The sequence below is a fragment of the Zea mays genome, chromosome 5 (assembly GCF_902167145.1).
Source record: "Zea mays cultivar B73 chromosome 5, Zm-B73-REFERENCE-NAM-5.0, whole genome shotgun sequence".
Lineage (NCBI taxonomy): Eukaryota > Viridiplantae > Streptophyta > Magnoliopsida > Poales > Poaceae > Zea > Zea mays.
The window spans coordinates 23,167,088-23,179,797 of NC_050100.1; the positions used below are offsets into that span (position 1 = coordinate 23,167,088).

The window sequence follows — 12,710 nt, forward strand, 5'->3', positions numbered from 1 at the left end:
CAGCCTTACTCATCTTCCATTTCAAGCTCCAACTCTGATAGGAAGTTTTTAAGGAACAAAAAAAGGGCATCCATTTCTGATACAACATCTCCTTCTAAGGTAATAATTTCTAATATTTAGTAGTAGTATGGTTTCGAAAATATGATTAAATAGTGCTTACTCACAATTTCGAAGCCAACTCATGCATACAAATAGAACTTCTCTTAAAACTGAAGCAAGGACATAACTCTGAACCACTTCCATTCAAAATATGACATGTATAGTGAAAGTTGCCTGGTCATGCTCATGCTTTATTGCTGTTTTTTGAGATCTTACAAGGAATGATAACAGAATTTATTTCTGACTGCGATGGTTTGATAACATTATACGTATCGAATTCAACAGAGCAAAGAGCCGGTTTGTAATACATAAGCGGCGAAATACAAATAATTGTGACCATCTTTAGTTGATACATAACTTCAAATCCTATAATGTAACAAGCTATCACACTACACATCCAGAACCACTGTTGCCAGATAAGCACGTCTCCTCTCTAGATAATTGTTGATTAAAGCACTCCTCGGATTTTGGATCATGGAGCGCCGAATTGCTGCAATTTAGTAAATGATATGTAATAACATGATTACTTAATTACAATTTCTAAATTATTGCAAGAAACACTCACTCTGCAACCGTTGTGTGGTGTGATGATCTGGATCGAATTCAACAGTGCTATGGTCCGAGGTTTGCAAGCATCCTATTGTTATAGTAGTAGACTTAGTTACTAAAGAAGGTCATTGAGTTTACTCCAACAAGATGTTTAAGGATAATATAATATAATTTACTGTGTAGCTTGTTACGACGCAGCATAGTTCCGATAATTATGCTCTTGTTTTCTCTAGCTAACACCCACCGTAGAGCATTTCTTTGCAACAGTTCAGGCCATATACCCACGACGATTATATCCCACCTATAAATAAAGCTTGTATTGTTTGAATAAAATATAACACGTCTGCAGTTTAAAAAAGATTGTAGTTATAAATTAATGACCTGGAATCCATTAGTATGGCCTCTCTGTACGGCCTTCCACCGATGTGCTCTAACGGCGCCAAATGAATGACAATTCCTATTACATCTGAGACATTCATATATGAGGGATTAAATTTTTTTATGGTTTAGTGCGGTATAAGTATACTCCATATAGAAAGACGGGCACATACCTATAAACCTCTTATGAGGTTGTTGGAGGACCTCATGAAATGGCATAAGATGTTTTGGATAAGACGGGAACTGAATTGGCAAGTGGAATGGTTCCACAACAGTCCGAGATGCCAAGGTCAATTCTAGCCTATGTCCGAAATTCCGAAATAGATACGGCCCCCAGCTTACATAGAACGCCACTCCATATAATGTATATGTAGATCCTTGTTGGAGTAAGGTGTCAAATCTTTGGACATTATCGCGGTATGAAATTGCTTCTATTTTTGACCCCTAGTCATTTCAGAATGCACGTCGTATGAGTAAGAGAAATACATTGACGTCATTTATTTTTGTTTTAATGTTTGACCCAGTGACTTACAGTGATGTCTTGTAGAATAAAATGTTGGCTGTCATGACGTCTAGGGAACTTAACAACGATTCTGGCTACGATACTCTTAAATTTTGGTAAGTCATCGCTCTCAACGTCATCAAATAACACGAAACTACATTAAAAGTGAGTTTAGCTTCTTTTGTCCACGCATATATATATGCGAAAGTGAAATGTGTACTTACGGAAACTTTGTAGGGACGTGATGTAGGGCTGCAACCGACCTATGTTGGTTAAGTGTAGATGGTGCCATTGATCTTACAGTATTGATCATAGTTACAAATATGTTTGAAATAAATCAAAATATAAAAAAAGCCATGTAAATCTCCACATTTGAAGGAAGTATGAAACAAAGTAGAAAAATAAACCAAAAAAACATAGATTTGAGGTTTATAACATGAAATATGCTTTCTTAATCATGAAATAAATCAAAACCATGCAACGGAAATAAATCAAAACTTCATAATAAAAATACAAAGCATAAACATAACAATGCATTTTAGGTTTGAATCAAACTTGTGTACCGTGATTATTACACGTGGTAGGAGAAGTTGTCGATGAGGTTGCGCTCGCCGCTGATTTCCAAGACCTTCGGAATCTCCTCTGGGCCGGATCACGCTGTGTAAGGAACAAAACTGATCAAAGAAAACGGTCACCAAAATATGACACAAACTGAAGTGGCACTCACCCAAAACTATCAGCTACAAGTAACAGTCACTCAACACTACATTAAACATTTAAACTGACGAGAAATATGGTTTCTTAATAATGAATAAACCAAAACCATGCAACTGAAATAAATCACAACTTCATAATAAAAATACAAAGCATAAACATAACAATGCATTTTAGGTTTGAATCAATAATGTAACCAAATGAACAGTCCAATCTTGTGCAAAAAATGGACTCAAACTTGTGTACCGTGATTATTACACGTGGTAGGAGAAGAAGTTGTCGATGAGGCTGCGCTCGCCGCTGATTTCTAAGGCCTTCGCAATCTCCTCTGGGTCGGATCACGCTGTGTAAGGAACAAAAGTGATCAAAGAAAAGCATAGCTATAGAAGAAGGTGTTACGAAGAAGATACAAAAGTGATCAAACAAAAGTAATGATCATCCATTTACAAAGAAGATACAAAAGTGATCAAACAAAAGTAATGAACATTCCAACCTTTTGATCATCCATTTTCTAACTTACTGATCATATACTAAAATAGTAACAGTGGAAATCATATGGAGGGGTCAACAATGCCACTTTGGCAGTTATCTTTATATTAGTTTCGATAGCTGGATAGAACTGTGCCATGGAGAAGACTTGAAGTTTTTTTTGAATTTGTAAAAAGCATGATATTATAAAGTAAACTGAATAACTAATCAGCGTCAGGGACCAAAAACTAAACTCTAGTAAAAAGAGGCCTTTCAAAAGGACAGCATCCCAAAGCGGTGCGTACAAGGAAAATAATCACATAATAAAAAAAATCGAAACATTGCTGCCAAATCATATGGAGGGGTCAGCATCCATTTTACTATTTACACTGTCAAAAGGACAACATTGAATTTGTAAAAGCATGATATTATCATTATATTACAAAACCATGTGGTACATGAGAGTTATATAAATCATCTTACATCTAACCCACAAAGCACCACAAAGCATAGACCCTTTGGATAATTGTTAGCATTGAAAAGGATAACAAAAGCTGGTGCAAAACAGGGGCAGAAATCCCATGGGTTGTTGCAACTATCCACGTTACTGAAGGAATTTCCCATATGGACATGCTACTTGCAAGATCAATATAACATCTTTGATTGAAGCCAAATGAACCCAAAGATAGACATGTGATTTGGTCTATTGAGCTTGATTAGTAGGTTGGGCACATCATTACATTTTCGACAAATTAAGCTTTCTACAGGGAGAACATGAGTATGAACAATCAAAACTAACATGAATAATAAACAATTCAATTAAGTAAGGAAATGGTGCTCATGTCTATGTCTTATATAGCACAGAACAATGTATAAACAAATAGACCAAGAGGCACAAGACAAAATTACAAAGATTTGTGCATGACAGAATTAACCAAACCTTGGTTGTAATTGGTCCCAAGCTCTAGACAGCACACAAAACTGAATTAACATAGACACTGAATCCACATGAACACTAAAATTCAGTGAAGGCAATATTATTAGGCACTCTAAAATTCAGTGTCTATGTTAATACACACATAGACACTGAATTAACATGAACACTAAAATTCATTGTCACACTCTCAACACAATCTGCAGCACAACCCAGTTCAGTGCACCATGCAAACCCAAATAATATTGTGCATGATGAGAAGATGTAAAAATATGTAGCCAGCAATATTATTAGGAAGTGGAAAAATTGTACCTTTGATTGGTCAGGGAAGTTCGCCAAGCTTACTCAGTCACTCCAAGAATGTTGTTCACAAGTTCATGCGAGAGCATCCTACCTGAAATAAACAGATGCAACCTTGAAGCAGATGCAAGGATGAGGGTGAAATACCTAGCCAATAAACAGATGCAACCAAGATCTACAGACTGCAATACCGGCACGAATTAAAACACAATAAGATGGATGAGGGTGATTGAATCGGTGAATCTGAGGAGAGTGGGGATGGGTTGCAGACGGTACCTCTGTCCATCCTTTTAATAGCATTCTTGTACGGCGAGTAAGGGGCTCTAGAAATGTCGTCGCTGTCAGATTAGTCCGCGAATCTCGCCTTCCATTTCATGTAATCCGTCGCGGTTTGCTGTGGGCGGGATACCCCACGGCGGTCATCACGGCGCGTCGGGGGAGGGGGGTGGGAGGCGGGGTGCCTGGCGCGGGCGACGCACGCGGGATGCTGTCCTCGCCGGGGATGGCGGGCCAGGGCGGGGTGGCCGGGGATGGCGGGCGGGGGGGCTCGCGCGGGCGGGGTGGTGGGGCAGGGTGCCTGGCGCGGGCGCCGCGCGCGGGATGTTCTCCTCGCCGGGATGGTGGGCGGGGTGGTGGGGCGGGCATCACGGCGCGCGGGCGGGATTGCGCGCGGCGCGAGCGACGCGCGCGGGATGAAGACGCGCGCCGTGGGATGGGTGGCGGTGTGGCCTGCGCTGGCGGCGGTCATCACGGCGCGCGGGAGTTGGGGGAGAGAAGACGCGCGCGGACGGGATTGTGCGCGGACGGCGCGCGGGTGTAGGGGAAGACGCGCGCGGTGGCTAAAACATCGCGGGCGGGGGCATGGATTCGCTGGTGGACGCCCTCCGTTGTCCCTTAAGGATTAGTAGAGATATTAAAAACCTAATATGGGCATATGATACTACCATAGTATCACCTTAAGCGCTAACACTCTGAGCCCGCCGCACGTCCAGCGTCCGCGCGCAAAAAATAGTGCCGAGTGAGCACTCGTACCCACGTTCTTTGCTTTAAAAATTTATAGCTAACCATCAGACCACACATAACTTAGTATTTAAAAATAAATAATAATTATATTTAGAGCCTAAGCGCCCCCTTCCCACCTAGGTATGTGCCCGTGATCGGATTAGGTCAATCCATACCTCACACCTAATCTAATTTACGCTCGTGGCAACGCACGGGCACATAGGAAACGAAACTAGGCGTACGAAAACCGCAATCCATCAAGCCATCAAGGAGCTCGAAAACTTTGCACCAGCCAAATCTAACTCGCTTCTTCTTTGATTTTTTTTAAACGAGGTCTACCACCAATGACCCTTCTTGCTAAAAATGAGTTTGGTGCAACCTATGTTTTCTAATTTCACAATTTGTGTCTGGCATGGTCAATACGCATACGATTATCCAAATACTGACCCATACTATGGAAACCTTTATGCAGGTCACTATTTTGGGCCCCGGTGCAAAACATAAAAATAGACCCTATAACTCATAGTGTGTAGAGATAAAAGTAATCTAAATTACGCTCTTTCATATTTGATCTATTGTGATATTCTTGTCCTCTTATTTTATCTATTCTAAAGCTAAGATTTTTCAGCTTATTTTGTAAAACATCAAATAATTCTTGCTATGCTACTAGAAAACTTAAAATTTTGGAGGCCATGTGCCGTCGGCCCTGCTACACTGGGCAGTCGACGTGCCTGCCTTTATGCAGCGTCTTACGGTGGCCAGCCCATGGAACACTTTTATGCACTCTCTCCGCTAGCAAATACAGGTGTTGTAACTTGTAATCCAATTAGAAATTTTCTCCAAATAGTAGGTTGTTTCCACTTTGTGGAGCATTTATGATTTACCTAATTTTAGAATGATTGAAGAGCTTTATGGGAAAGAGCTAGTGGTCAGCTGCTTGGTGCGGCCAAAAAGGGCTTCAATTCCCTAATTATTTTAGGGTTCTGCATCCTTTGGAACCACCGGAACCGCTGCATCTTTGATAAAATTAGTCCTAACTTGGAGGCCATTATTAAACTAGCCGAGGAGGAGAGGGAGTAAGTTGGGGGCTAAAAATCTTGACCGCTAACAACCCCAATCTCTGGTCTTGAGTAGAGTTTAGCTTGCTAGAATGTGTGTGGATTTTTTTATGTATTCCTGTTTTTGGCCACCGTAAGAGGTGCCTGACTTTGTACTTGTCGGCGTTTCGAGACCGGGGGGTCCCTGGGCCGACGAGTGAATGTCGCCGCGTGCCCCAGCCCAGATGGGTCGGCGCGAGGCCGAGCGCGAAGGGGGGAGAAAGGTGGCCGGAGACGGGCGTGAGAGAGGTGGAAATCCCGCGGCCTTCGTGTTCGTCCGGCGCCCAGGTCGGGTGCGCTTGCAGTAGGGGGTTACAAGCGTCCACGTGGGAGAGGGAGCGAGCGGCCTCACGCGAGCGCCTGTCTTGTCCTCGTCCCCGCGTGGCCAACCCTCTCTAAGAGGGTCCTGGTCCTTCCTTTTATAGGCGCAAGGAGAGGATCCCGGTGTACAATGGGGGGTGTAGCAGAGTGCTACGTGTCTAGCGGAGGAGAGCTAGCGCCCTAAGTACACGCCATCGTGGCGGCCGGAGAGGTTTTGGCGCCCGGTTCGGGTGGTGTCGTGGTCGTCGGAGGAGCGCTGGAGCCTGGAGGAAGGACAGCTGTCGGAGCTGTCGAGTCCTTGCTGACGTCCTCTTGCTTCCGTAAGGGGGCGGAGAGCTGCCGTCGTCAGAGAGCGTGCGGGGCGCCATCATTGCCTATCTGGCGGAGCGAGCTAGATGGGACGCCGGTCTTGTTCCCCGTAGCCTGAGTCAGCTTGGGGTAGGGTGATGATGGCGCCTCCTGTTGACGTGGCTGGTCTGCGCCCTAGGTTGGGCGATGTGGAGGCTCCTCCGAGGTCGAGGTCGAGTCTGTCTTCCGTGGCCGTGGTCGAGTCCGAGCCCCTGGGTCGGGCGAGGCGGAGACCGTCGGCTGAGGCCAGGGCTGAGTCCGAGCCCTGGGGTCGGGCGAAGCAGAGTTCGTCGTCTTCTGGGGCTGAGCCCTAGTCCGAGCCCTGGGTCGGGCGGAGCGGAGTTCGCCGTCTTCCGGGGCTTAGCCCGAGTCCGAGCCCTGGGTCGGGCGGGGCGGAGTTCGTCGTCTTCCGGGGCTTAGCCCGAGTCTGAGCCCTGGGTCGGGCGGAGCGGAGTTCGCCGTCTTCCGGGGCTTAGCCCGAGTCCGAGCCCTGGGTCGGGCGGAGCGGAGTTCATCGTCTTCCGGGGCTTAGCCCGAGTCCGAGCCCTGGGTCGGGCGGAGCGGAGTTCGCCGTCTTCCGGGGCTTAGCCCGAGTCCGAACCCTAGGTCGGGCGGAGCGGAGTTTCCTATGGTGCCGGAGGCCAGTCCTGACTGCCTGTCAGCCTCACTCTGTCAAGTGGCACTGCAGTCGGTGCGGCGCAGGCGGCGCTGTCTTTCTGTCAGGCCGGTCAGTGGAGCGGCGAAGTGACGGCGGTCACTTCGGCTCTGTCGACTGAAGGGCGCGCGTCAGGATAGAGGTGTCAGGCCACCTTTGCATTAAATGCTTCTGCGATTTGGTCGATCGGCGCGGCGATTTAGTCAGGGTTGCTTCTTGGCGAAGACAGGGCCTCGGGCGAGCCGGAAATATGTTCGTCGCTGGAGGGGGGCCTCGGGCGAGACGGAGATCCCCCGGGGTCGGCTGCCCTTGTCCGAGGCTAGGCTCAGGCGAGGCGTGATCGAGTCCCTCGAATGGACCGATCCCTGACTTAATCGCACCCATCAGGCCTTTGCAGCTTTATGCTGATGGGGGTTACCAGCTGAGAATTAGGAGACTTGAGGGTACCCCTAATTATGGTCCCCGACAGTAGCCCCCGAGCCTCGAAGGGAGTGTTAACACTCGCTTGGAGGCTTTAGTCGCACTTTTTTGTAAGGGGACCAGCCTTTCTCGGTTGCGTTTCGTTCCGGTGGGTGCGCGCGAGCGCACCCGCCGGGTGTAGCCCCTGAGGCCTCGGAGGAGTGGTTTGACTCCTCCGAGGTCTTAATGCCTTGCGTAATGCTTCGGCTGGTCTGGTCGTTCCCTCATGCGAGCTGGCCGTAGCCCGGGTGCACGGTCGGGTTCCAAGTTCTCGGGCTGGTATGTTGACGCTGTCAACGGTTTGGCCGGAGCCGGGTTTGCGAGAGCAGGCCCCGAGCCTCTGCACAGGGCGAGGGGACGATCAGGGACAGACTCAACTTTTTTACATACGCCCCTGTGTCGCCTTTCCGCAAGGAGGAGGGGGGAAAGCGCCATGTTGCCCTCGGTGGGCGCCGAACATGGTGTCTCCGGTGAGCTGCTGGCGGGTAATCCGAGCGGACGTCCGTGCCCCATTTGCTAGGGGTCGGCTAGAGGCCCAGAGGCGCGCCCAAAAGTACATGCGGGTGATCTGCCGGACCCGGTCCCCTGTCGACGGGGTCCGAGGGCTCGATGCCTCCCTCTGATGGGATTCCGTTACAAGATCGTTCCCGCTGGTCTCGGAAATGTCCTAGGGTACCTCGGGAGCGCAGCCCGAGCCTTGGTTATGTATCGAACGTACCCATGGTCATCCCTCGCTCTGTGTCTGAGGCGGCTGTGAACCCTTCGAGGGCCAGCCTTCGAACCCCTGATCAGTAGTGGGCGCGGAGCCCGAGTAGCCTGAGGCGGTCGTTGAACCCTTCCGAGGGGCCGGCCTTCGAACCTCTGACCAGTAGTGGGTGTGGAGCCCACGCGCTCTGAGGCGGCTGTTGAACCCTTCCGAGGGGCCAGCCTTCGAACCTCTGATCAGTAGGGAGGCTCGGAGCCTGGTTCCTTCACGGAGAAGGATCCTTTTCGGGGTATCCCCCTTTCCCGGTCCCTGTTGTAAGAGAGAGAAAGAGGAAAAGGAAAAGGATACGAAATTGAACGGCGCAGCGTACCTTTTTTGACGCGGTCATTATGGCGAAGGCGAAGCGTTGCTTGCTTCCCCCGCCAGAGGCGCCGCCTTTCCCGCCGCGGAGTTAATGCGATGGGGCGTGCGGTTCGCGGGGCGGCCGTTGCGCGTGCGCGAGCCGTTCGAGGAACGGCCGTTTCGCCTTGGGTTTTTTTAATCCCGCGGTGGGTCCGGACGAAACGTTGAACGGGTCTCGTCTTGGCCTTTATATACTCGGAGGAGGGTCTGGCGACGGTTCTTTGCTCCGCTTCTCGCCTCCCCCTTAGGTTTTCGCAACCCGAGAGGTTTAGCCAGAGAAAAGGAAACCGCTTCCCCAGTTTTTTCCGTCGCCACCCCTTTTGCTCGGTGATGGCCGACCGGGTGACCATCATCCCACCGCGCGATCCATGGCCTTTCTCCACGGTCACGGCGGGTGATCTGGAGGATCTTGTTGCTGAGGGTTTACTTCGCCCTCTCTCTGATGAGAGGCGGCCGGAGTGGATTCCCCCTGCGAGCGGAGCCGCTCCGTCCCCGTCGCCGGGGTACGTCGTGAGCTTTGTCTCCTTTCATGAGCGGGGATTCGGTGTGCCGGCGAGCAGCTTTATGCGGGCGATCCTGCACCACTATGGGGTGGAGTTGCACAACCTCAGCCCCAACTCCATCTCGCAAGCCGCCATCTTCGTAGCGGTGTGCGAAGGGTATTTGGGGATCGCCCCCCACTGGGACTTGTGGACTCATCTCTTCTCCGCGGAGCTTTTTGCTTCGCCGACGGGGGAGAGAAAGGTCCGCGCGGCAGTGCGGGCCGGCGACTGTATCCTCCAGCTGAGGCAGTCGCGAGCGTTGCTGTACATTCCCGCCATCCTTGCGTCCTCGAATAAAGGGTGGCAGCGCCGGTGGTTCTACCTCAGGAATGACGGCGAGCTGTTCCCGTCGTTTTCCCAGCGAGTGGTCACCGTCGCGGGACCCCGCACGAAAGACAGAAGAACCTCGAGCCCCTTCTCAAGGCCTTGGAGGCGTTGCAGAAAGGGGGACTCACCGCCGCGGGAGTGATTGCCGCCATCCACCGCCGGAGGGTGCTTCCCTTGGCGGAGCGACGGTTGCCGCTTTGGGAGATGACGCCGGAGGCTGACTTGGAGGGCTCGCGGATGTCCTCGGATCCTCTTCCCTTTGACGTTCTCCACGGGCGGGTGGCCGTCGCGTTGGGAAAACCAGACACCAGCGCCTTCTCCCAGCCCTTAATGTGCCCCGACCAAGGGTGCGTGACCCTGGTGAGTGTCCGCTCCCTCCTTCTCCTTCCGCCGGGTTGCCCTTGATTCTTACGGTCGGGATTTCCATCTGTCTCCAAGAGGTAGGGTGGCACAAGCCTTCCCTGCCACGGGTCCCGGAGGATGCGGTGGACCGAGCAGCGCGGCGGGTTGCCGCGGAGGAGAAGAAGAAGAAGAAGGACGCGAAGAAGGCCCGGGCCCGTGAGCGGATGCGGGCCCGAGACGCCTTGGAAAAGCTCCGTCGTCGGCAGGAGAGGGCCCGAGGGAGCCGTCGCCGGAAACGCCTGACGACGACGACGATGATGAAGATGATGACGAGGATGACGACATGGCTGCCCGCCTCGGCTTCAGCCCAGGTTTGAGGCTAGGCCAGGAGTCGTTGAGCCAACCCCCGAGTGGGCTAGCACCGTCAGTCCCCGGAGTCGGGACACCGAGGTCCCGGCCCGAAGAGCGGGGGCAGACCAAGAGGGTACTTGACCCCTCGGCCGGGGGAGTTGAGGTGACCTCGGGGAGTCAGGCCGAGGCGTCTGTTCCCCGAGAGCCGTCGCCCACGCCGGCAGCGCAGGAGAGTGACCCTCAGGTCGCCGCGGCAGTGCCTGGGCAATCCGTCTCCCGGGCGTCCAAGGCGCCTAAAGCCAGGGTGGTGTCGAAGCTGCCGGCAGGGCGGACCTCGGCGGCGCCTTCGGGGGTCGAGATCCGAGAGACCTCCCCTCAGACACGGTTGATCATGGCCCGTAGCGGGTAAGTATCTTGGAACATCTTCGTCCTGGCTTTTCATTTGTATGTCCCGACCGCGATTTTTCTTTCCTCCTCAGCAAGCGAAGCCATGGCCTGACCGATCTGGCTCCCCGAAAGGCCCTTAAGACGGCATCGGCTTCCGCAGCCGACGCCGCTCCGGGCCTTGCCATTCAGCTGGCCTTCTCGCAAGGCGCTCCACAGCAGGGGGCTCAGGCGGCACCAGTCGACGTGGAGTGAGTTCCCGAGGCCGGCTCTTCTGCCGAGGCGGCCATCGTGCTAGAGGAGGCGGCTGATGCGGACGTGGCCCCGGCCCCACCGGACGTGCCGGCGGTGCTGGCACCTGTTGTTACTGAAGCCGTTGTCGTCCCAGTCGGGGGGCGACCTGTTGCTGCCAACGCTGAGATGGCCGAGGCGTCGGCGCTCGGTGCCTCGGAGGAGGGGGGCGCGGAAACGCGATCTGTCCTGCCGAGCGGCAGCCTTGTCGCTGTGCGGCGGAGCTCCGAGGGTCGTCGCCAGTTGCTCCGGTTCCGGACCCGTGAGGCCTCAGATCCCTTCTTCGTTCTCGACGATGAACGGGAGGAGCAGTCTTGGGATGAGCTCCGCGAGTGTGCCGAGGCAACGGTGGGGTCGCTCCGGTCGTCGCTGGAGGTTTTCTGCAGGGACGTCCCCAAAATCCTCCAGGTGATGGTTTCGGGCATACCTTTTTTTGTGACCAAGGCGCTTTTTGTGACGCCCTGCTTCCTTCCCTCAGGATCTGACGGATCTGAGCGCCGCCAAGTCGTCGTTCATCCGCCACGAGGTCGACGTCTGGGGCTCGCTGCGATCCCTGAGGACCTCGCTCGCCGGGGCTACTGCACGCCTCTCTCAGCAGGGCGCCGAGGTGGCGGACCTTCGGTTGCTATGCACCGATCTGAGAGCCGAGGCGGCGGCGGCACGCGCAGAGGCGACAGCGGCACGAGCAGAGGTGTGACGACAGCAGTCGGAGTTCGACCAGGTCGCCAGTGAGCGAGACCAATTTTGGGGCCGGGCTGCCGAGGCTTAAAGCCGGGCTGGAGCCCTTGCAGCCGACCTAGCCGTAGCCCAGGTCGCAGCCTCGGAGCAGCGTGCCCGAGCCGGAGGTACGCCCTGGCCATTTTCGGTTTTCGTTTCAGCTTGTTTCCTCCGCTTGCGCTTGAGATCTTCCGTTCTGGCTGTCCGCAGAGCTCGAGTCCGCCCTCGATGAGTCCGCCAAGGCGCTTGCCGAGGCGGCCGAGCAGAGGGAGGCCGACCATGCGGCCATGTCCGAGGCCGTCTTGGACTTCTGCCGGGTCCTTGGCTTCGGCGACGTCCCCTCGGGAAGCTCCCCTCAAAGTCGCCTACAGGCCTTGGGCGATCATGTGCGTGGCAGACTCCGCGAGGCGCTACACCACGGCGTCAGGCGGGCCTTCGCCATGCTCGCTTCCCACTACGTCGTGGACCTGGAGCGGGTCAACGAGGGGTATTGCCTTCCTGACGAAGATGAAGCCGCCCTGGCAGAAGTCCAGAGGCTCGACGCGGCCGCCGCGGGTCCGAGCGCAGTGCTGGCGACCACCTTCGAGGCGGAGATCCTCCCGCCTGCGCCGTCGTCCGAAGCCGGGATGGACTTCGCCGAGGGCGGGGACGAAGCCGAAGGCGCGGCCCCTTCCCCGGGCGACTCCTAACTCTGTCGGAGCTGTTTCTGTTGGATGCACGTGTGTCTTCTTGCGGCCGCTGAGGCCTGAACACTTTATTATCGTTGCATAAAGCCATGCCCCTTTTCCTTTCATTTTGCGTGTCCGGCTCCGCCCGTCAGTA

The 12,710-nt window shown here is 53.0% G+C and overlaps 1 protein-coding gene across 2 annotated transcripts; it reads right to left on the reverse strand.

The window, feature by feature from the left end:
* Nucleotides 1–282: 282 nt before the first annotated feature.
* On the reverse strand, nucleotides 283–4,120 carry LOC109939270 (uncharacterized). Of its 2 annotated transcripts, XM_020537626.2 has the most exons (10): nucleotides 3,957–4,120; nucleotides 2,489–2,585; nucleotides 2,092–2,185; nucleotides 1,753–1,824; nucleotides 1,559–1,682; nucleotides 1,200–1,470; nucleotides 1,030–1,114; nucleotides 825–949; nucleotides 665–736; nucleotides 283–589 (listed from the first exon to the last, which is right to left on the reverse strand). In XM_020537626.2, the coding sequence occupies exons 4-10, from the start codon at nucleotides 1,818–1,820 to the stop codon at nucleotides 489–491; spliced, it is 846 nt and encodes a 281-aa protein (XP_020393215.1). In that variant the 5' UTR covers nucleotides 1,821–1,824; nucleotides 2,092–2,185; nucleotides 2,489–2,585; nucleotides 3,957–4,120; the 3' UTR covers nucleotides 283–488. The 2 variants fall into 2 exon arrangements, with proteins under 2 accessions (XP_020393215.1, XP_020393214.1); XM_020537625.2 differs by having other exon boundaries at nucleotides 1,753–2,185.
* Nucleotides 4,121–12,710: the final 8,590 nt, after the last annotated feature.